Consider the following 18865-nt stretch of genomic DNA (forward strand, 5'->3'; position numbering starts at 1 on the left):
CCGACTGTAACCGAAAGATTTCGCAAAAGGACAGGAGTCTCGAACCTGGCCTCGCTTCTTTCCACTATGCAAGAATCAGGCGTCGGCGAACAGATTCTGAGTCGATACACGCTGTATGAAACTAAAACGTAAGTTGTATCTCGTGCATCGTGTTTGCAAGGGGCGTTCACTCAGATGGATCGATGTGTTATCGGATCCTTTGCAGACGGTTATACATCACTGCGTCATCGGCAAAGCACCATCGGATACTTAAGATCGATCGAACTGCTCCGGAATCGCTATGTGTTGTAGAGGACCATATGGTATATGATTCTGCTCAGCTCCATACCCTGTTGCGAATGGTCGACGATGGCAACCGCAGTACCGGCGGACTTGAGAAGATCCTAGACTTCCAGTGCGTGTCAAACTATGCGTGTCCCTGACAACAGCACGAGCTAATATTGGACTGCGATCAGCGGTATTATCGGATTTGTACGATTCTCGTCCAGCTTCTATGTCATCCTGTGTACGAAGCGGTCGGTCGTCTCGCTATTAGGCGGTCATTACAGTATGTGGATATGGGTCAAGATTCAATTGACAAGACAATGCTCACACGTACAACCTGTTGAGTCAGTTTTTCACTGCGATGAGACATTGGTGATAGTCCTTAAGACAGCTCTAGATATGGGCCAAACGAATTGATCCTGTGACGCATCCAGATGTTCCGCCTTGGCACCAAAGGCGACCGCACTGCGGAAGAAGCAAGGTAAACCCGATGCATATAGGTTATAGTCTGCATACTTATCCCGCTCAATCCCGTAGGTTGTTGAGCATATTCCAACAGGTTGACTTGTCGAAGAACTTTTACTTCAGGCACGTTGATGGTTTCTACGAGCGGCAAGGTTTCAGCTGATTTTGCGAAACAGTTATTCATACGATCTCACCAATACTTTACAAATCAACCTGACTCGTCCGGCGTCATGTACGAGCTACAACACTCGCTTCATGTGGAACCACCACCTTCTCACAGAAGCTTTCGGAGTAGCGAGCACAGCGACAGGTGATATGGAACCTCCATCCGGTCGTCCGCGTGAAGAAGTGATAATACCTCGGAGCCCTTGGATCTTGCCGTTGATACATGGTTCCGTTGATCAAGCCAGTAAGGTTGAGACAAGCAAGTCGAAAAGTCGTGTGCGAACCGCTAACGTTCTGCCGCTTCGGGTTTTATCCTCCCCCAAGAAATTCCTGTACTCAGTCGCACCATTTACACAACTCTTATCGCCCGCAGATCTCGGCGGCACGCCGGTACCCGGTACCTCAAACGTGGGGTCAATGAATGGGTTCGTTGTGTCCATTCCAGTCGGAGACGCTTATTGGAGGATCTGAAACTGATTACAGCGATGTCATCGATTCAGGGAGATGTCGCGAACGAGGTGGAAACCGAGCAAATAGTATCAGAACCCCTTATCACATCTTTTGTGGCTTCAAAGATGATACACGGTTTCGGTGCCCCTGGAAATTACACCTCATACGTTCAGCTGCGCGGGTCTATACCCTTGCATTGGACGCAGGATATCACGAATATGTCGCCTCGGCCTCCTATAGAAAGTGAGTGCCGCGTCCGCTTGCGATCAAAATCCCGCTCAATGGATTCGGAGCCTCGCAGTCGCAGTGGTGGATCCATTCTTTGGTGCCGCAGCGCGGCATTTCTGTGATCTTCTAGAGCGATATGGAGCCCCAATAGTCATCGTGAATCTGATCAAGGTACGTTATCTGCCTAATCTTTTGTTGCCTCCCCCCCCTCCCCACTGACTGCTTCACGATTACACAGGGCAAGGAGACTGTGGCGCGGGAAAGCAAACTACTCTCTGCCTACGCAGAGTGCGTAGCATACCTAAATCAGTTCCTTCCGCCTGAGGCGAACAAAAAGCTTCGATACATTGCCTGGGACATGGCTCAAGCAACAAAAACCAAGTCACAGGACGTGATCGGGATTCTAGAAGATATAGCCGAGGAGTCCATTCAGCTTACCGGATTCTTCCACCGAAGCGCTCCACATGTTGACCGTGGTAAACTCAACACACCTTCCATGAAGCTCCAGCAGGGTATCTGCCGTACAAACTGCATAGATTGTCTGGATCGGACCAATGCCGCTCAGTTCTCCATAGGCAAGAAAGTTCTCGGCCACCAACTCCATGCTCTAGGGGTCATAGACAGCCCCGATCTGGGGTTTGACAGTGACGTGATAGACATGCTCATCGAAATGTATCACGATCACGGTGATACCCTGGCGTGGCAATACACTGGCTCCGCCTTGGTCAATCGAATGGATACATATCGCCGTACCAAAACCCGACAATGGAGCAGTCATTCTAGAGACCTTCTGGAGAATGTCAAGCGGTACTATAACAACAGTTTACTGGATGCAGATAAACAAGCAGCTATAGACCTGTTCCTAGGTGTTTGCGCCGACACGAGGACCCGACAGCAAATGGCAGCTAAAGACTACCGCCATTGGTTCGAGCCAAATGCCCTGGTACCCAAAACGACTGCTACATTGAATCGGAATATGAGCGTGGCTTATGACGTTTGGAGAGACTACTACAAGCCACACTTGTTATCTCAGTTTCAGAGACTATACACTTTCAGTATGAACTCGACAGCGAAGACATCAACGTGAGTTTGGTATCCTTGCAAATGAAGCGATCGCTGAATTATATACATGCCATGAACTTGAATAGAAGAATCCCGTCATACACAAGTCCGTTCACATCGAGAACCGCAAAATTGTCACGGTGAGCTGTGTGATGAAATGAGACGAAAGTGTCCCAGAGATGGCTCTGACCTTCGCACCTCTGGTTAAGTCGACCAGCAAGGACTCGTTCACCAGAGGAGTCCATGCAACACAGCGAGCAAGGCGTTCCAACCGTGTGCAATGTACAGAAGACGGAGTTGGAAGCAAGAGAGCTTGAGGGCATTGTTCTTCAGTTATTGGCACCAACCTTATCCGAAGCCAAGCAGGAAGAATACGAATGGTACAGCACGACTACCCCATTTCCGTCGATCTCGCATCCAAGATTAATCTTACGAATTGCAGGTACATTCACTATCAAACTGATGAGGCGATGGCTTCAAAATCCGCTGAAGCGGAGGATGTGGATCTATACATCGCCAACATACAGACCGCACGTGAAGGATATGATGGGCAACGCGACGACTTGAGCTTGTACGAAGCATATTTGACCAATACCCGGGCATCATCGAGCCCAATCCGGGAAAGACATGTACCTGACATCTGTTGAACTGGGTGATTACGAAGCATATGTCACATATCATATAAGTATGAGTGCTGGTTGCCGATTGGTTCGCCAAATTGTCCCTCAGAAATACTGATCGAAGAGAGGGGTGACATTTAATTTTGCCCTGCACATTACAGCACAAAGCACTTACAAGGCTGGCGGCAAAGACGACTGTGGGTCAGATAGTCGTTGTCAGAAGTCAGAGAACACAACAAAATGAGATCGGACTGCTAAGGTCTGCTTACTGTCCCGCTTGATGAGCGCCTGTGCCTGTTCCATCTTGCCGAAAAGTGACTTGTCGCCGATAACGCGTGCGGCATCTCGTACTTCACGGCAAGTCTCATCGAGACGGGTGATGCAGCGGACGATCGTGCCCTCCGCTACATCCGTCAATTCGGTAATCTGTTCAAAAGGCTTTGAGGAAAGGGTTCAGCTGGTCGGACGAGGGATGATCTCGTCGTTGTGACGTCTCACCATTCCCCGGGCCCATTCGTATACCACCTCCACCAAACCGGTTTTGAATTTTGTGAAGAAGTCGTCATGCGCGACGCCTTTTCGATCTTGAACCCTCTCAACTCGACTGGCAGCGGCATATATTGATTCGATTCCCTAATGTCTTTGCCATCAGTTAGGGTGTTCTGCGTTCCTTGAAAGAAAGACGCACCGCTTGCAACTTGACTGGAATGTCCGGAGCGGAATCTGTCTTTTCTACGAAGACGAATATGGACAGCAACGCCACTGCTTCCTCTGGGGTATAGTCCGCAAGAGTATTCTCAAGAATGATTTCAGTCAATATGAGTTCGTTGGCGGAATTGATCTGCCGGTTTGATCACATGAATGTATCAGCTAAACCGGTCCCGGGTGGGATTGCCTCAACATAGACTGACTTCACAGGCCACTCTTCCCTTCAACATGACCGTTGAAGTCTCGTCGATGTACTGCAAATCTTTAAGAACGGCAACCCTTTGCTCGTAATCAGGCAGTAACTCCAGGTTCTGGTCGGACAGTGCCATCTTCAATTCCTGCAATTCAGCTTCTAATTGCTTTATGCGATGCAAGGTTTCATACTGCGATCGTGATGAGAAATCAGACAAGAATTTGCTCCTTCCGTGCCGGTTGTTCTCACATGCGCTTGGAAGGACGGGCAATTACGACAGTGCAATGTATCCAAGCGAGGAGCTAAGATGTCTCGCCTGCGTACCGTTTCCTGGAAATCAAGGTGTGATCGCATCCTGGACCAGTCTACTTCAGGTAGTTTTGGAAGATCCGCAAGCGTTGCCGATGTCTCCATAAGCCATTTACGAACATCGTCGATAGCGCCAGGATTCATTTTGTCCAGGACAGCATTCACGTTGACCTGGAAAGCAGCAGAGTCAAGTGACGATTTCGAAATCACCGGCTTGTGCTTACTCTTGCCATTGCTCGGTTGACGACCAATGAGACACAGCTAACGTCGACCTCTAGAATTACATGTTCAGCGTCGCTTGATGGGGAATTTGTCAAGATTGGCGGCCATACGGGAGGGGCAGATACTGCGGAATATGCTGCATAAGATTCAATGTCAAGGTGAACGAGCAATCGCGAGCTTACCTTCGGAAGCGTGTCTGTTCCCTCCCGGAATACAGGCAAGTACCCAGAAACTTCGCTCGGCTCCTACTTTCTGTCCGACTTCTCCAGCGGCTCGCCAAGTGGTGGCTGGTCGAAGAAGTAGGGCGGGAACATTGGGCAAATCGGTAGTACTGATGATCACCATTCGGCCCGCGCCGAACGTCTTGGACCCTTGCGGATGGCGTGCACCTAACCGCATCGCTTCACGGTTCAGTCTCGAGAGTTCGGAAGCGAGCATATAGAAGGACTCAATGTCCGATTTGCAGAGTTGGCAGTCCAGGGATGGCAAGGAAGCCAGCTTCTGTTCAGCCTGCAAAGACTCGCTTCAGCCTTTGCTCGAGTTGATCAGATCGGCTGTACTTACTGCTAAAACCTTGGCTTGTTGTTCAGGAGCAAGGCTCTGTGCCGCATTCTCCGAGAAACTCCTCTTGATCATTTCTTCCACCCTCAACGCTTCGACACGGAGAAGATTGAGGATCATGTTGTATGTCAGGCGGAATTGTGAGACGAGTTTACTCGGCTTGCCGAGCATCATGTCCTTAAGCGTTTCTTGCTCTGGTAGCTCACTACCACCTATGATGATGACAGTGCCGTTTACGTCGAGACCTCGGCGACCCGCTCTTCCAGCCATCTGAGTATACTCGCCAGGTAAAAGCGTTCCTGTGACTGAGGGTATCAGAAATGTTCGAGTTCTTCCAGCGTGCGAGAGACTCACTGAAGCTGTGTCCATCGTGCTTTCGTATTCCGGAGAACACGACACATTTGGCTGGCATGTTGACTCCCTAGATACGTTCCGGACATCAGAATGGCTCAGCAAGTTGAGGCCAGCCGCGACGTACCATGGCGAAAGTTTCTGTGGCGAACAATACCTTTACCAAACCTTTCTGGAACAGAATCTCCACCACCTCTGCGTTGAGTGCATGACCAAGTGGAGTCAGAAGGTCACTTACGCAGAAAACGCGAACGAACTCACCTTTTACGATTGGGAGCAGCCCGCCGTGATGTACCCCCAATCCACGCGAAAGTAGGTCACGCATGCGTAGAATTTGTGGCAGCCTTTTATCAGAACCTACAAGTCAGGAGTTGGTAAGATGCGTAATTGTCCGCTGTCCAAGGGGGTCATCGAACCTTTTAGTCGAGTGAGAGCTTTCTCTACTGTAACGTGGATTTCGCTCTTTTCGCTGGCTGAGCAGAGATCTTGACCGCTGAGGCTGGTTGCATTCTCCTCGCATCGCTTCTTGCTGAACGTGAAGACGACCACTGGCAGGAGTTCCGCTTTCCGCAGGTACTGCACAAGGTGAATCCACACGTTCTTGTCAAACACTCCTGCGCCGCCATACGCCTTTGCGCCGTATGATACGGTCCCGGGGAGTCCTCGCGAACCGATGTTTGACTTCGATCCGCCTCGAGTCGAAATAGAAGATTGTGGCATAGCCTTGCCTCTGCCGCCTCTTCCGGCAGGACCGCCAGTTCTTTGCAAGACTGGCAAGCCTGCAGCTTCTCGCTCCTTCTCCTGTTTCCGCCTGATAGCCTCGTTTGCGGCTTTGTATCTGACATGGCGGAAGAATCGTAAGAGCAATGCCTGACCGCTCGTTACTGGCAACACGACTGACCCCTCAGACAAAAAACGGCCCTGCTCGTCAACGATAGTATGAAGCTCTTTTCCGGCCCACAAATGATGACGTAGCGGCACCGGCCGCTTAGCAGTAGAAATCACGTAGATATCCTTCTTCTTCGTCCGACTAAATCCGCGAAAGTTTCAGCTATACGCCTGTGCCGTACTCGACCCTGGTACTGACCCAACCCAACTGGCGAATTCAAGCGTGTTGGGTACTGTCGCTGACAAGAGGATGATATTGACGTGTTCTGGCAACATGATGATAACCTCTTCCCAAACAACGCCCCTCTAGGATCGGCCATAGTTGTGAACGCTTGCCGAAAAATATCAACGGTACCCACTTACCTCAGCATCGTTGACATAATGAACTTCATCGAATATGACAAACTCGAGGTCTCTGATCAGGTCGGCTCCGCGATAGAGCATACTTCGTAGGATTTCCGTTGTCATCTGTAGTTTCGACGTCAGCGAGTGACATGATCCAAGACAGGGAATTTCTTACGATCAAGCAGCTGGCTTCAGCATTGATCTGTACATCGCCCGTCAAAATTCCGACGTTGTCGGCCCCAAAGGTGGTCTTGAAATCCCTGAACTTTTGATTAGATAAGGCTTTTATGGGTGAGGTATAGATGGCCCTAACACGAGATCCCCGTTGTGAGTTCGCGGATAGCAGAGCCAGAGAAAAACAGGATGAAATACGAACCTTGTCATGTGTTTCATCGCCAAAGAGATCGCGTATTCTGCAACGACCGTCTTGCCTGCCGACGTATGAGCAGCCACGAAAACAGAGTCGCCCATTTCCAGATGATAGACCGCTTCCTTTTGGAAGGTATCCAGTTCGAAAGAGTACTGCTCGGAATGGTCAAAATTAGGTTTTCGCCATCTCGGTAATCCTCTCTGTGAGTGTCTTACCTTGTGCGCCATCTCCGGTACGAGTTCGCTGAACTTTTGCCAGATATGATCAGATAACGTTGGTCAAATAGCCTACCGGTGTCACCTACGTTGGTCAATTCCCGGTTGACATCTACGACATGAGCCCATTCCCGTTTACGTTTACTTGATCTATTCTTCATCGGAGGGGCTGGCAGTCTCTGTAGGGCACCAAAGCGATGAGTATAACCTGCTTAAAGACGCGACGGGCTTGACTGACAGCAATCGGAAGTAGATCGTCAATGCCCTGTAGATCCGATCCCTTGAGCTCTTGGTGCAGCTGGTCGAGCTAGTTTCAAACGCAAGTCAGTACGTGAAAGGGCCATCTGACGGTCACGATCCTGCTGACTGAATCGAGAAGGGCCGTCTCCCGGGCCAGACCCGTCTTCCTTGTGATCGAAACCCCCTTTTCTTGTTGAGATCTGAGTTGTCTTTGAGCGCTGGGCTTCAAAGTTGTACTGCCGAAGACTCGAAGGAGTAGCTCGTCTGCATTAGAAGAAGCCTCGTCTGCCTCACCCGACCGCGCAGAAGCGAGGTCAAGACCCCTTTGGAAGCCAGGTGGGGTCGTTCGCCACGTAGATTGGACCTGTTCTATGTCCGATACTGTTCCAGCATCCTCCTCGAAATCGTCTTGGCTTTCCTGGGCCGGACTTGGGCGCTGGGGACCATCATCAAGCCCACCAGGTCTGAAAGGCATATAACTGCCTCTACCCCGGACAAAAGTAATCCCAAGGTTTCCACTCCGAGTTCCAGATCCAGCCGGATTACGGGATAGACCGGCCACACCCGACTGAACACCTGGTTGCCGCTGTAATGAAGCTGATGCCGCAGGCGGTTGAGCTGGCGCAGGTGCAATGACTTCTTTCCAGCGGACGAAATCGCCGTCCAGACCTCGAGTTACAGGAACGGCATGGTGTGTCCGTGGAAACACCTCCAAGCTCACGGTTGGAGGGCTCGGGGTTACTTCGTTTAGCCTTGAGAGTTGGAAGGGTCTTTTGAATATCACCGTGTTGACCGACACGATATCTTAAACAATATCTCACATTTGCCAATACTGCACTCCGCCTTGCCGCAAGTCCTTGACCGGCTCTACGAAGTTCGAAGCCAAGCAATTTGTCGCAAACATGGAGGTAGTACCCGCATCTTCGAGTTTAGTGTTGCAGGTAGATCCATTATATTTGTTATCAGATCGCATAGCGCTGACCAGAGTTGAACCGAAGTGTCCGCCTTCTGCGCCGACAGCTGATTCACAATTTGACTCCTGCACTGTGCCCATGCTGTTCGACTATCCCTCAAATCTATTTTTACGTATACTGCTGGCTAACAGGTCTAGTAAGTGCGTGAATCTCAATGATGAGCAACTATTTTTTGGGAGACGACCTGAAAAGACATGCTGCCATCCAGCTCCAGGTAACCTTGACCTGAGCGCCTGAGTTCCGATCGATCGAGAGACCACGGTATTGTGTTATTTGTCATGATTTATTGAATTTATTGTGACTATTACACGTCATAAGCGATCAGTGACGCGGGCATCTTATCAGATCATCGACCAGTACCTGTCGGCGATGAGCGATGGGTCGGCACAAGAACCGCAATCATAATCGCGATACGGAATGGTGCCTCACTCATTCCTGTACTCAAACACCCAGACACCATCGTCGAAATCGAAGCAAAACTGCGAACCCAGCTTCATTCGATTATATCTGACAGATCTGTCGTAGCTGTGAAGACTTGCGTGCCGACACCATCGCAAAACTTACACGAGGGCCGGGACATCAGCATGAACGCTCAAGAGCCGTCCAAGGCGATGACCCTGGCAGTTTCGACCTTGGTGGCTCTCGCGAGGCAAGTCGTTCTTATGACGACATATATTTGATCAGTCAGACGGTTGCCATACGGACACTGATGCGAGTCGTGTGGCTTGCTCAGTGGCTCTAATTACGTGCGTAGTTGGTCAATAGCGACAAAATCGTGCGAGTGTATTCACAAGGCATACTTCCTCTTTCGCTCGATCAAACGTCTTAGGTATTTTCAAGTAGGTCTCTGCAGCTTAATCGTCAACGAGAGTGCAATCTGACAGTGTTCCGTTCTAGCATACGCTCCGCAACTCGGCGAGCGGTTGCGCATCTCTTCAACTAAGCTCAATGCCATCGGAATCGCTGGTAATATAGGCGTATATTTAAGTGGACCATTGTGAGCGAAAGTATTTGATCCATCGCCCGACAATACGCTCAATCGCGAACTCATTGTTATATGCCAGTTGGGGCCATTTAATCGATCTGCAAGGGCCGCGTATGTAAGCCAGTACTTGCTTCGTATCTCTGCCTTTTACGCGTTGGCGGTGCTGTTACTGAGTCGTGTGCAGTCCTTTGGCAGCGGCATCGATATTGAGCTGTACCGGGTATGGATTCATCTGTATCATGTACCTTCATCCCGGACCTTTCATCGCTGCCGAAGATCACCAAAATGGAGGCGGGTCGTTATCGGCCATTGGACTTGGCCTCGCATTATGCTCGATGTGCATGACAGGCTGTGGAGCCACTGCAGGGCTTATGAGCGGCCTGACTAGTGTGGCGAGGAATTTTCCACCGCAAACGGTATGTTAAATCGCTACCAGTCTTGACAACCAAACTTACCGATGCCACAGCGGGCGAGCGCGACATCTGTTTGCATCGCAGGTTATGGTCTTTCGGCTTTTCTCTTTGCGTCTGTTTTCCGTGCAGCCTGTCGGGGCAGTGTTTCAGCGTTTCTCGCAGTACTAGCAGTCGGGACAGGCCTCCCTATGGGGTTAGGTTCTCTAACGTTGAAACGGACCACGCTGTCACACAGAACCGGTATCGACACTTCCAACCATTATCACCGTATCGTAACTTCCGGGGACACCGATGCAGGAGAAGGCTGGCATATCGATACCGTCCGAGATGACAGGCTTGAGGTGAGCGTTTTCTCTATCTGTCAGCTTCCGTGGTCATATTCGTGATACATATCCCGGCTGGTTGGCATTGCTCTTCATCCAGAATGCTAGGCCAGCTGAAGACGCGACGGAGTCCATACTTGGTGAGGATGAGGTCTCAGCGGAGGTGTGCATCACAGAGACGATAGACGTCCCGTCTGCGCCGCGGTTAGTCTCCTCGTGTCGCGCCGGCAGAAGACGGAAAAAGTTCGAAAATCCTGAGATCATCCTCGTTGCTAATGCGCGACAGAGTGCGAAGTCCCGGTGCAAGAGGGATTAAGTTGTTGGAAGAGACAGACTTTTGGCTGTTCTTTGTTATACTAATGCTACGTAAGTTCTGGCTTTGTCAGCTTAGCGATGAAATAGATAGAATTGCAACGCCAAACACCATTGTCTGCTGTAGTCGCCGGTACCGGACTCGTTTACATCAACAATATTGGTACCATAGTAGCTACACTTACGAGGCCAACGGACGGCGTGGCACCATTTGAAGCAAATAACATAACATCAAAACATCAAGCGCTTCAAGTTTCACTCATTTCCATCTCAAATTGCATTGGTCGTCTCGTGATGGGTGAGCAGAAGCGACTGAGCTAATGTCTTCCGACGAGAGCGCTCAAGATACATTTCTAGGCTGTGCAAGCGATTACATGCAGAATACCTTCCACCTATCGAGAGTGAGTTAGCTCAGCTGGATCTGCAATTCAACGGCGTAGGACGACTGATACGCCAAAGCCGCTAGAGGCTGTTCTTGGTACCCATTGGACTATCATTCGCAGTCTCGCAAGTCCTCGCCCATGATACTGATGCGATTGAGGGACTTTGGAAGACTTCTTTGACATTGGGCTTTGCGTACGGGTGCATATTCTCCTTACTGCCAATGATCGTCCTTGAAGCTTTTGGCATAATGCACTTTGCCGCGGTCAGTCCGGCTCTCACTTGTTCTTGTGGGATATCTGCTGAGTAGTCGAACAGAATTGGGGCATCGTGTCAATCGCTCCTGCTGTTGGAGGCAATCTAGGCAATCTCCTTTTTGGCAGCATTTATGACTCGCACACGGCAAGTACGACCTTCGCAAATGTTCCGCTTAACAGAACTGACTGGTTGTCGCTTGCGATATACAGGAGTCGATAGACCTGCCGAGTTATCATTCCATTTGTAAGGATGACTCCTCCAGCTTTGCTTTATCTTCGGCTGATCAGGATAAAATTACAAGGTGAATTGCGACAAGACTGCTATATAGAGGTCTTCTCCTGGACTATCCAATGCTGTCTCTTAGCCAGTGTGCTTGGTTGCGTCGCCATTTGGAACGGCCCTAGTGTTGCGCACGGCAAATGAACCAATGCCGCCCTCGCCGCTTGGTCAACAAGAGATGATGACTTGTATCCTCCAGTGTAGGCAGAAGAGTGACATACACGAATCCGATGGCAGAAAGATCGATATCTCTAAGCAAAAGTTAGGGAACTCTTAGCGTAAAATAGCATGTATGCCTTTTGGGCCAGTACTCTGGATAGGGCGATTGGTGTAACTGTGTACGGCAGCGGGACATGAGCGTCACTGGCGATCGAGAACCAGTCTCCCGAGCGGCCTGACCTTTCTCATCATCCATAAGGAACCATGCATGTCCAGAGTTGACACATGCCCAATAGTGGCCATTGTCTAGTTTACCTTCGTGTGTCACCACAGAAGTCAATCGATAATGGAACATCTCCAAGGGCATATCGAAGGTGTCGCTGCCAAAAGAGAACCGCGTTCAGATAGTCCCCAATGAGGCAAGGGGAAGAGAGCCGGGAACTTACCCTCTGAGCTGATCCGTCATGTATGGTCTCATATCGAGCTCAGTCGGAAAATTGACCAACGTATCCACCTTGACGAGATTACTATTGGCGTGCTCGAACCGCTAAGCTCGAAAGCGGTCAGTATCAGACTTGTCGCCTTAGCCGCGTACCGACACACTTTAAGTTGGATTGCCAGCGTCGCAGGCAGAGTCTTGAATGAAAGCTGTTTCGAGACGTCCTGTTCGAAGTATGGACCGGTCATTATAACCGTGCTATTCTTGGAAATGCTTGCCGATTCTTACTGCACGTCTACCTTCAGCTTTACACTTTTCACAGGCATATACGTCGTCTTTCAACGACTCTTTTGAGGTGAAACTGTGCGTGAGAGGACGTCATATAGATTATGTGATTACGGACCGCAGTCTCTAAACCCAATGCTCACGTTCTGAGGCAGTCCGCCAGGTTCAGGCTAGCGCTCGGGGAACAACGCTCGACAGCAGTAAGGCGATCCATTGCAGGAGCGCCTTTCTTGAGCTCGAGGCTCAGGTCCAGGATCGGGTCTTCCGTCTCTGTCATGCTGCCGCAGCGTGAACATGTCACAGTCGATAATAGAGAACCGCCGAAAGTGCGATCTGAGATGTCGAGGAAAACCCGGCCGATCAGCTCAAGTACCGGTTGATCAGCGCTATCCCTGCGTGAACAATTTCTTACGTGCGATACAGGCGCAATTCTTTGGTGATTCTACGCAGTCCGGATCATGCATGTGGATCTGGTTAAGTGCAGCCAGGAAAAAGGCATGGGCGTCTATGAGGCAGATATCTCAGTTTGACAACACCAAACCGAAGGCCCGCTGTAGCCTTGTATACCTTGTTGCGCATATCCAGCCAGCTCAGTATTCGCTTTCCACATGGCAAAGAGCATAGTTATTGGCCCAAAGGGAGTTGAGTCACCTCCGTATGCCTGAGGATCCGAAAGACAGTGATCAGGTTGACAATTGTGTGCGCGAGTCATGGTTACTCCTCGTACCTCGGCGAAAGCCCCGTCCATCTCGCAATTCATGCACTCCCCCAGCCCCAATCCAAGGTCGCTCAGTTTGACTCCGATGAGTCCACCGGGACCATTCTCCTCTGCTCCCAGTCCCGAACCTTCAGCGATACTTTCTGTAGGCTGATACTTGTTGTTTCCGTGTACGAGCTTTTTGGCTCGACGCAGTGCGCACTGTTTACGATCGTGACCCGAAGAAAGGTAGTACTGCTTCCAAAGTGGGTTGTGCAGTAGAGCTTGCAAGATCGCCGAGAGGAAGCACGTCTGAGAAAGGTTAAGAAGGGGTTTGACAGCTGCGAGACGTGCGTCGACGTGATGAGCGTCGTGCGGCTTGCTCAAAGTGGTAGCTACGTGTACCGACAGTGACAGCGAATCTGGGCGAATCCAAGATTCGCCGGTAAAGGCATCTCGGTAGGTTTAGGGTTCTTGTAACGGACCCGTTGCGAATGTCCATTCTCGCCTGGAAATGATGCAATCGCAGAGAGCTTCTCAGCAGAGAATCACGACCTCATCTGCGATTAGCTGGACGTACCGACACTCGGGTCTAGACGCTCCTCTTGTAGGCGTCGTACTCGACCGAGAGCGCCCTCGAAAGCTAAAGCGTACACCCAATCCTGGCATGCGTGACACCAAACCGATCCGGTCGAACTGTCGACCGCTACAAATCGAAACGTTTCAGACGGATACGAGTTCCACAGCCAAACCACCCCGACCCACCTAGACTATGTCCCGTCGCCCGGAAATGCCCTCTCATACAGTCCTGACCGCGCTTGCGTTTGTTTCCCGGCGACGTGAGCGTGCTCGAGACTCTGCAGAGTTGCATTTTACATTGCAGGCACACAGAGGGCCGAACGGTGGCACGGCTACAGAGACCGCACGATGGAAAGGTCGTCTATACACGGCCCCGTTCATCAGTCGCATATTACGTATGATCGACATGAAGTAGAGGATAGATTCCCGGATGGCTCACAAGAGATCCGTTGTGGATGGACACATCGATCATCATGTCCTCGCTCATGGACCAACTCATAACTTTTCTGTAGTTCTTCAACACATCGTTCCTGTCTTGATCCCCTATCTCGTAAAGGTGCGAACAAGAACCGTCAGGGTTCATCTTTGTCGGTCAGCAGAAACGCCAGTATCGATCCCGATTGAGAACGTCGGTATTGGAGAGATGAGCAACAGCGTGCAGACTAGTTCGCAGTAGGTGCGGTGTGCAAAGATGAGAGGGGGAGGGGGGGTTCGCTGAGGATTGTGCGACTTCATGCTCGCCAAAGCAGGCTCGGGCTCGTGCGACGAGTGCTTGCGTATTTGGATCCGAGATGCAAGTCAATCACGTGACACGCCTGGATGAACATCATCGCTTGGGAGTTCTTTGCATCGATTACACATGACACATCTACATAATCACGAAACACTAGCTCGTGATCTCGTGACAGCATCATCTGTCTCTCTTCACACAGACTGGTTCGCGAAAGATTTAAGGATCAATCCCACCGTATCTGCAAATCATAAGCAAACGGGGATCACGTTCAGCAATTTCGTATGAGCTCGGAGACTCCTTGGAACGTGACCTACTGTGGGATTCGCCTTGAACGCATCGTAGGCTTCTCGACTGAACAGGGAGTACTCGGTCTCATTCACTGTCAGAGCAGCATCAGCGATGGACAACAGGATCCGACGAATACCCCACAAAAAGGCACTTACGCGCTCCGTGCTGTTCCATCGTCTTCTCCATGTCGTCCAATATCCACTCGTCGTTGTCGAGGTTGATGATCAAATTCATCGTCTATCGATGGCGAATGGAAAGGCATCCGCTCAGAAGAGCGGCGGCGATGTTGACCGCGATCTCGAGGACTCACCTTGTGAGAATGTGCTTGATTGTAAAGCTTCAACGTGTCTGTTCAAATTCACGACATGATGTGTCAGAAATCGAGTTCGGACGTCCTCTGCCTAGAAGCGACGAGCTCACCGAGCTTGACGGTCTTGTACGGCTTAAATCCGGGCGTCGTCTTCATGGCTACCAGAGTTGATCAGTGACGAGACGTGATAAGCCCAGCGTAAGAGAAGACCCGTATATCTTGTGTGCAGACTACTCGCCTTGTTTGCACATCTCGATCAACTGTCCAGCCGTCAGCGTTGTCAGATCTAACCCCTTCAGCACCAGATTCTTTTCGGTACGGTATTCGAAGCTCTTGATGCAACGTATCGTCAAGGTCGCGTTTGTCACGGGCTGCCGTTCCGACGAGAGAGGGTCGTGTGGTGAGGGAATGACCGAAGCAGTACTCGTCTCTGGCGGGGCTGATCATACGAACGCAAAGCAGCAAGTCAGCTTGATGTTCTTGTCGCAGAGTCTGCATGGTATTATGGACAAGATGAACAGATTTGATATCAACCCTGAACCTTCCTTTCTCCTTCTCCCTCCGTCTCGACGTCTGGGCTCGTCTTGTCCTCTAAATCCGAATGTCCCCTGGCGATCAGACCCTCCAGTCTGGAAGAGAGGGTTTGGGAGACCAGCTCCATGCTCTTGGGCGAGACGTTCAGGAGGAGCGAATCCAGCGTGTCATACAGCTTGGTTTCCCCTTGTACCTGATCGCAATACATCGACTGACGGATTTAGCCGCTCTGTTCTACATTGTCCTTTCCGTTCACACCAGAATCAAGTTCGAACTGACTCGGAAGCCATCGTTGATCAATTCCACCTGAATCTCCTTCTCCTCCAGCAGGACAATCTTGGCGCATGCCCGGTCGGCCGTCTCCTCGGGCAAGGTCTCGGCGCTCTTGATCGCGAAAGCGTTCTCCTCGAGTGCTCGTTTGAGTTCCGTGGTGAAGAATGAAGTGGACGAGGTCATGTCGAGGTCGTTTCGTCGAGTTCTGTGGTATGGCTCAAGATTGTCAACCACAGGAGGATCTGGCGAGCGTGTGATAGTCACGGTTCAAGATGTAGGGGGTAATCGTTTCGAAGATACATACAGAATGAGCCGCCGTCTTGGCTGTTTTTGTTTGGTTTGTGTACAATCGGGTGCGTCGATCGCCCCGGGGAGAGTGACGGACATTGAGAAACTATCATCGATGTCCGTGCTTCAGGCGGGAGCGAGGATGAGGCGGAGGGTGGGTGTGGTACTTTCTCTCCTTCGACTTTCTCTCTCTCCTCCCCTTCGCGTTCACTATAAATGTCCTCGACCGTTTCACATTGTCAATATCGGGACGAGGACAAGGGTCTGAACTGAAACACCCATACGGCACCATGACTTTGAACGATGAACGAGGACAGGACAACACCGATCACGAAACGGAGAACTCGTCGGAACATCAACAGCGACAACACACCGAGCCCGCTGATGATGAACGTAATCAACTGTTCGAACAAGCTTTTCATGACCTGCAAGGGGTCGAGGAACTCGGAGGATATCCGTCGGAGCCGGTCGGACCTCTCACTACTGCCTCTGCGATAGATCCTGCCATCGATAACCAGCGTGTGGACGAGTTCCCAGCGTCGTGCATCCCAGCCGAGACGCCCACGTCAAGTTCGCCCGCACGTAAAAGGCGAAATGGCGGCAGAGGGCGCGGTCAGACTCTGACGAAGCGCAACGACGATAACCGGAACGAAGTAACCCCTTCTACGTCTGGTCTAGTAGAAGCCCAAGGAACCACTCGGGACTCATCATCCGGCGCAGGTCCAGCGACGGCCAAATCTGCCGGCAACGTCGACACTCCAAGCAAGTATACCAACAAGGAGCAACTCGCCCTGCTCCGTCAGTTCTACCTCGAGAACCCTACACCCACCAAGGCTCAGATCATTGAGTTGGCCAACACTACCGGTCGGCCCTGGAGCAAAGTCAAGGAGTACTTTCGGCAGCGCAGAAACAAGTTGAGAGGGGTGGACGAAGCCGGTCTTGACGGCATGGAGGAACCCGATCGGGCAACAAGCTGGTATGCACTTTAGTCTTGCTCCGAAAGTATCAAATATCACTGAGGAAAGATCATTCGAACTTGCAGGTTGCAGATGTCTTACCGTCCCGCACCTTCGGCAACGGTATCTCAACTTGACATCTATCTCGCCTATCAATCACGCTTCGACCCTTTCCACAAGGCGTCGCCCCTTCTCGGTGGACAGGACCTTATCCGACTGGCCTGTGCGACGTTCGAGGGGTGTGGTCTTGCTCGTGACGACGAAGGGGAGTGGATCATGAGAGGCCTCGGCGAAAAAGTCGAGGGTACAGAGGCGGATAGCGACGGACATCGATCGGACGGCGCGAGAAGCCAGCTTCGAAAGGTGTCCGCGATGGAAGAGTACCTTGTCGGCATGCCAGAACCGCTGCGGGCCAGTACATGGTGAGAACAGCGATCCTCATAGGCTTGTGCACACTGCTGAGCCTTTCTTTTGTATCTGATAGGCTCATGCACAACTACCAACCGGGACAAGCTTCTTCTTCCGCCAATGCAGTCGACTCGCCGGCCGCTCAGGTAACCTCAGTCAGCCAGTCCGACCTCTATGCTTCCTATTTAGCACGTTTCGGCTCCGATATATCGGCCCAAGCGGATACTTCTGATTCGGCGGGAAACGCCTTGGTTCCGCCATCCTCAGCTACTGGGGACCTGGACGTCGAACCTGTGTATACAAGGTCTGGCTCTGCGCCCGGCAGTGAAATTCAGGACGTTCGTACTTCGGACGTCAGGGATGAGCCGGGTTCTGGTGCCGGACAGAAACAAGGTGAGCAATGGGGAACCGATGTATTGCACCGCCGTAGTCTACTAACCCATTGCCGACTCATGGCTCCCCAATATCAGCTCCCAAGCTTCCGGCACATCGAGCTTCGACTCGTTCCATCCGACTGCTGAATCCGCTCGAATTGATCAATCTCACCAAAATGACGTTTCCCGGTTCGGAAGCCATAGTCGACGACAAGGGAAAATTCATTATTAAAGGGGTTGATCGGCGCGAAGGTGTCGTAAGTGATGATGTCGGTGAATCACCATTTTCAGGATGCTGATCAGCCGCTCATCTCAACAGGGCAAGTACAAAGTGCCGGCAGCGGGCCGCACCAACGATATCTTCCCTTTCGGACTACTGAACGGTATGCCATCCGGATCACAACTCGTCCGATGAACAGATGCTAATCTTACTGCGGCGCAACTTTCTGCGAACACAGTCGATCCATCTTCAGCTGATCATCCCTTCACATCGATCATCAAGCGCAAGCTCGATGTCCTCCAAAACCAAGCGGACTTGCAACCCAAAGCCAAAAGGGCACGCGAGAGCGAACCTGCTTCGAGTAATACGCCGATTCAACCCGTCCTCGAGGCACAATCACCACAGACTTTGGTCACGGCGGAAGAACTCGAAAGGCTCGCACAGACTAGTCAAGACCAGGAGCCGCCGTATAGCGAAGTATTGCCCGCCGCAGACCGGGAACTGGTGGAAGGGCTCCGGCGTTTCAAAGACAGCCGACTTGGCCGGGAGATTAGGGATGTATGTGTACAGCAATGAAGCAACGAAAAGAGCAAATGGTATCTATCATCTCAGATTCCTTAATGCACACCTATGTGATTCTTACAACCGCAAAGTATTACAATGAGCTCCCTGGGCCGCTGCTGTTAGCGATGGTCGACAAGAGCATGTTCAAGAAAGCAGTTTCGCTGCGATAAGGAAAAA

The 18865-nt window shown here is 51.1% G+C and overlaps 7 protein-coding genes across 7 annotated transcripts; 3 read left to right on the top strand and 4 right to left on the bottom strand.

Moving 5' to 3' along the window:
* Positions 1–66: 66 nt before the first annotated feature.
* On the top strand, positions 67–2659 carry HD553DRAFT_292535 (SacI homology domain-containing protein; the record flags this gene model as incomplete). The annotated part of the gene is made up of 11 exons (XM_046178408.1): positions 67–128; positions 206–394; positions 456–547; positions 614–642; positions 699–745; positions 802–856; positions 889–1138; positions 1219–1319; positions 1395–1587; positions 1646–1743; positions 1811–2659. The coding sequence occupies 11 exons, from the start codon at positions 67–69 to the stop codon at positions 2657–2659; spliced, it is 1965 nt and encodes a 654-aa protein (XP_046039326.1).
* Positions 2660–3110: 451 nt separating this feature from the next.
* On the bottom strand, positions 3111–8832 carry HD553DRAFT_333804 (NUC185 domain-containing protein; the record flags this gene model as incomplete). The annotated part of the gene is made up of 24 exons (XM_046182118.1): positions 8478–8832; positions 7784–8408; positions 7655–7723; positions 7506–7595; positions 7417–7449; positions 7208–7353; positions 7007–7139; positions 6850–6954; positions 6686–6792; positions 6500–6628; positions 6015–6436; positions 5860–5955; positions 5726–5793; positions 5602–5668; positions 5251–5546; positions 4869–5196; positions 4689–4822; positions 4405–4635; positions 4166–4345; positions 3943–4095; positions 3753–3887; positions 3524–3692; positions 3430–3449; positions 3111–3140 (listed from the first exon to the last, which is right to left on the bottom strand). Exons 1-24 carry the CDS (start codon positions 8708–8710, stop codon positions 3111–3113), a joined length of 3999 nt encoding a protein of 1332 aa, XP_046039327.1. The 5' UTR covers positions 8711–8832.
* A 232-nt stretch (positions 8833–9064) lies between these two features.
* HD553DRAFT_162485 (major facilitator superfamily domain-containing protein) lies at positions 9065–11784 on the top strand. The gene is made up of 15 exons (XM_046176833.1): positions 9065–9279; positions 9364–9376; positions 9460–9469; positions 9528–9627; positions 9695–9730; positions 9800–10031; positions 10082–10369; positions 10452–10555; positions 10638–10717; positions 10791–10961; positions 11021–11064; positions 11130–11309; positions 11363–11446; positions 11512–11545; positions 11604–11784. The coding sequence occupies exons 1-15, from the start codon at positions 9215–9217 to the stop codon at positions 11723–11725; spliced, it is 1563 nt and encodes a 520-aa protein (XP_046039328.1). The 5' UTR covers positions 9065–9214; the 3' UTR covers positions 11726–11784.
* Positions 11785–11832: 48 nt separating this feature from the next.
* HD553DRAFT_268229 (uncharacterized protein) lies at positions 11833–13500 on the bottom strand (the record flags this gene model as incomplete). The annotated part of the gene is made up of 9 exons (XM_046177568.1): positions 11833–11915; positions 11981–12120; positions 12187–12287; positions 12344–12403; positions 12468–12540; positions 12608–12797; positions 12877–12969; positions 13032–13125; positions 13192–13500. Coding segments are annotated over 9 exons (1143 nt in total), but the record flags the coding sequence as incomplete, so codon positions are not given.
* On the bottom strand, positions 13391–14453 carry HD553DRAFT_162750 (uncharacterized protein). Its single transcript, XM_046176834.1, has 4 exons — positions 14180–14453; positions 13927–14101; positions 13742–13867; positions 13391–13669 (listed from the first exon to the last, which is right to left on the bottom strand). The coding sequence occupies exons 1-4, from the start codon at positions 14321–14323 to the stop codon at positions 13557–13559; spliced, it is 558 nt and encodes a 185-aa protein (XP_046039330.1). The 5' UTR covers positions 14324–14453; the 3' UTR covers positions 13391–13556.
* Positions 14454–14554: 101 nt separating this feature from the next.
* HD553DRAFT_305660 (uncharacterized protein) lies at positions 14555–16159 on the bottom strand. The gene is made up of 8 exons (XM_046179178.1): positions 15885–16159; positions 15606–15798; positions 15310–15510; positions 15182–15229; positions 15072–15109; positions 14917–14998; positions 14788–14852; positions 14555–14711 (listed from the first exon to the last, which is right to left on the bottom strand). Exons 1-8 carry the CDS (start codon positions 16059–16061, stop codon positions 14697–14699), a joined length of 819 nt encoding a protein of 272 aa, XP_046039331.1. The 5' UTR covers positions 16062–16159; the 3' UTR covers positions 14555–14696.
* A 212-nt stretch (positions 16160–16371) lies between these two features.
* HD553DRAFT_305669 (uncharacterized protein) lies at positions 16372–18723 on the top strand. The gene is made up of 6 exons (XM_046179179.1): positions 16372–17142; positions 17209–17544; positions 17607–17923; positions 18001–18161; positions 18224–18287; positions 18363–18723. Exons 1-6 carry the CDS (start codon positions 16457–16459, stop codon positions 18698–18700), a joined length of 1902 nt encoding a protein of 633 aa, XP_046039332.1. The 5' UTR covers positions 16372–16456; the 3' UTR covers positions 18701–18723.
* Positions 18724–18865: the final 142 nt, after the last annotated feature.

The sequence above is a fragment of the Filobasidium floriforme genome, assembly GCF_021052385.1.
Source record: "Filobasidium floriforme strain CBS 6241 chromosome Unknown HD553scaffold_3, whole genome shotgun sequence".
Classification (NCBI taxonomy): Eukaryota; Fungi; Basidiomycota; class Tremellomycetes; order Filobasidiales; family Filobasidiaceae; genus Filobasidium; species Filobasidium floriforme.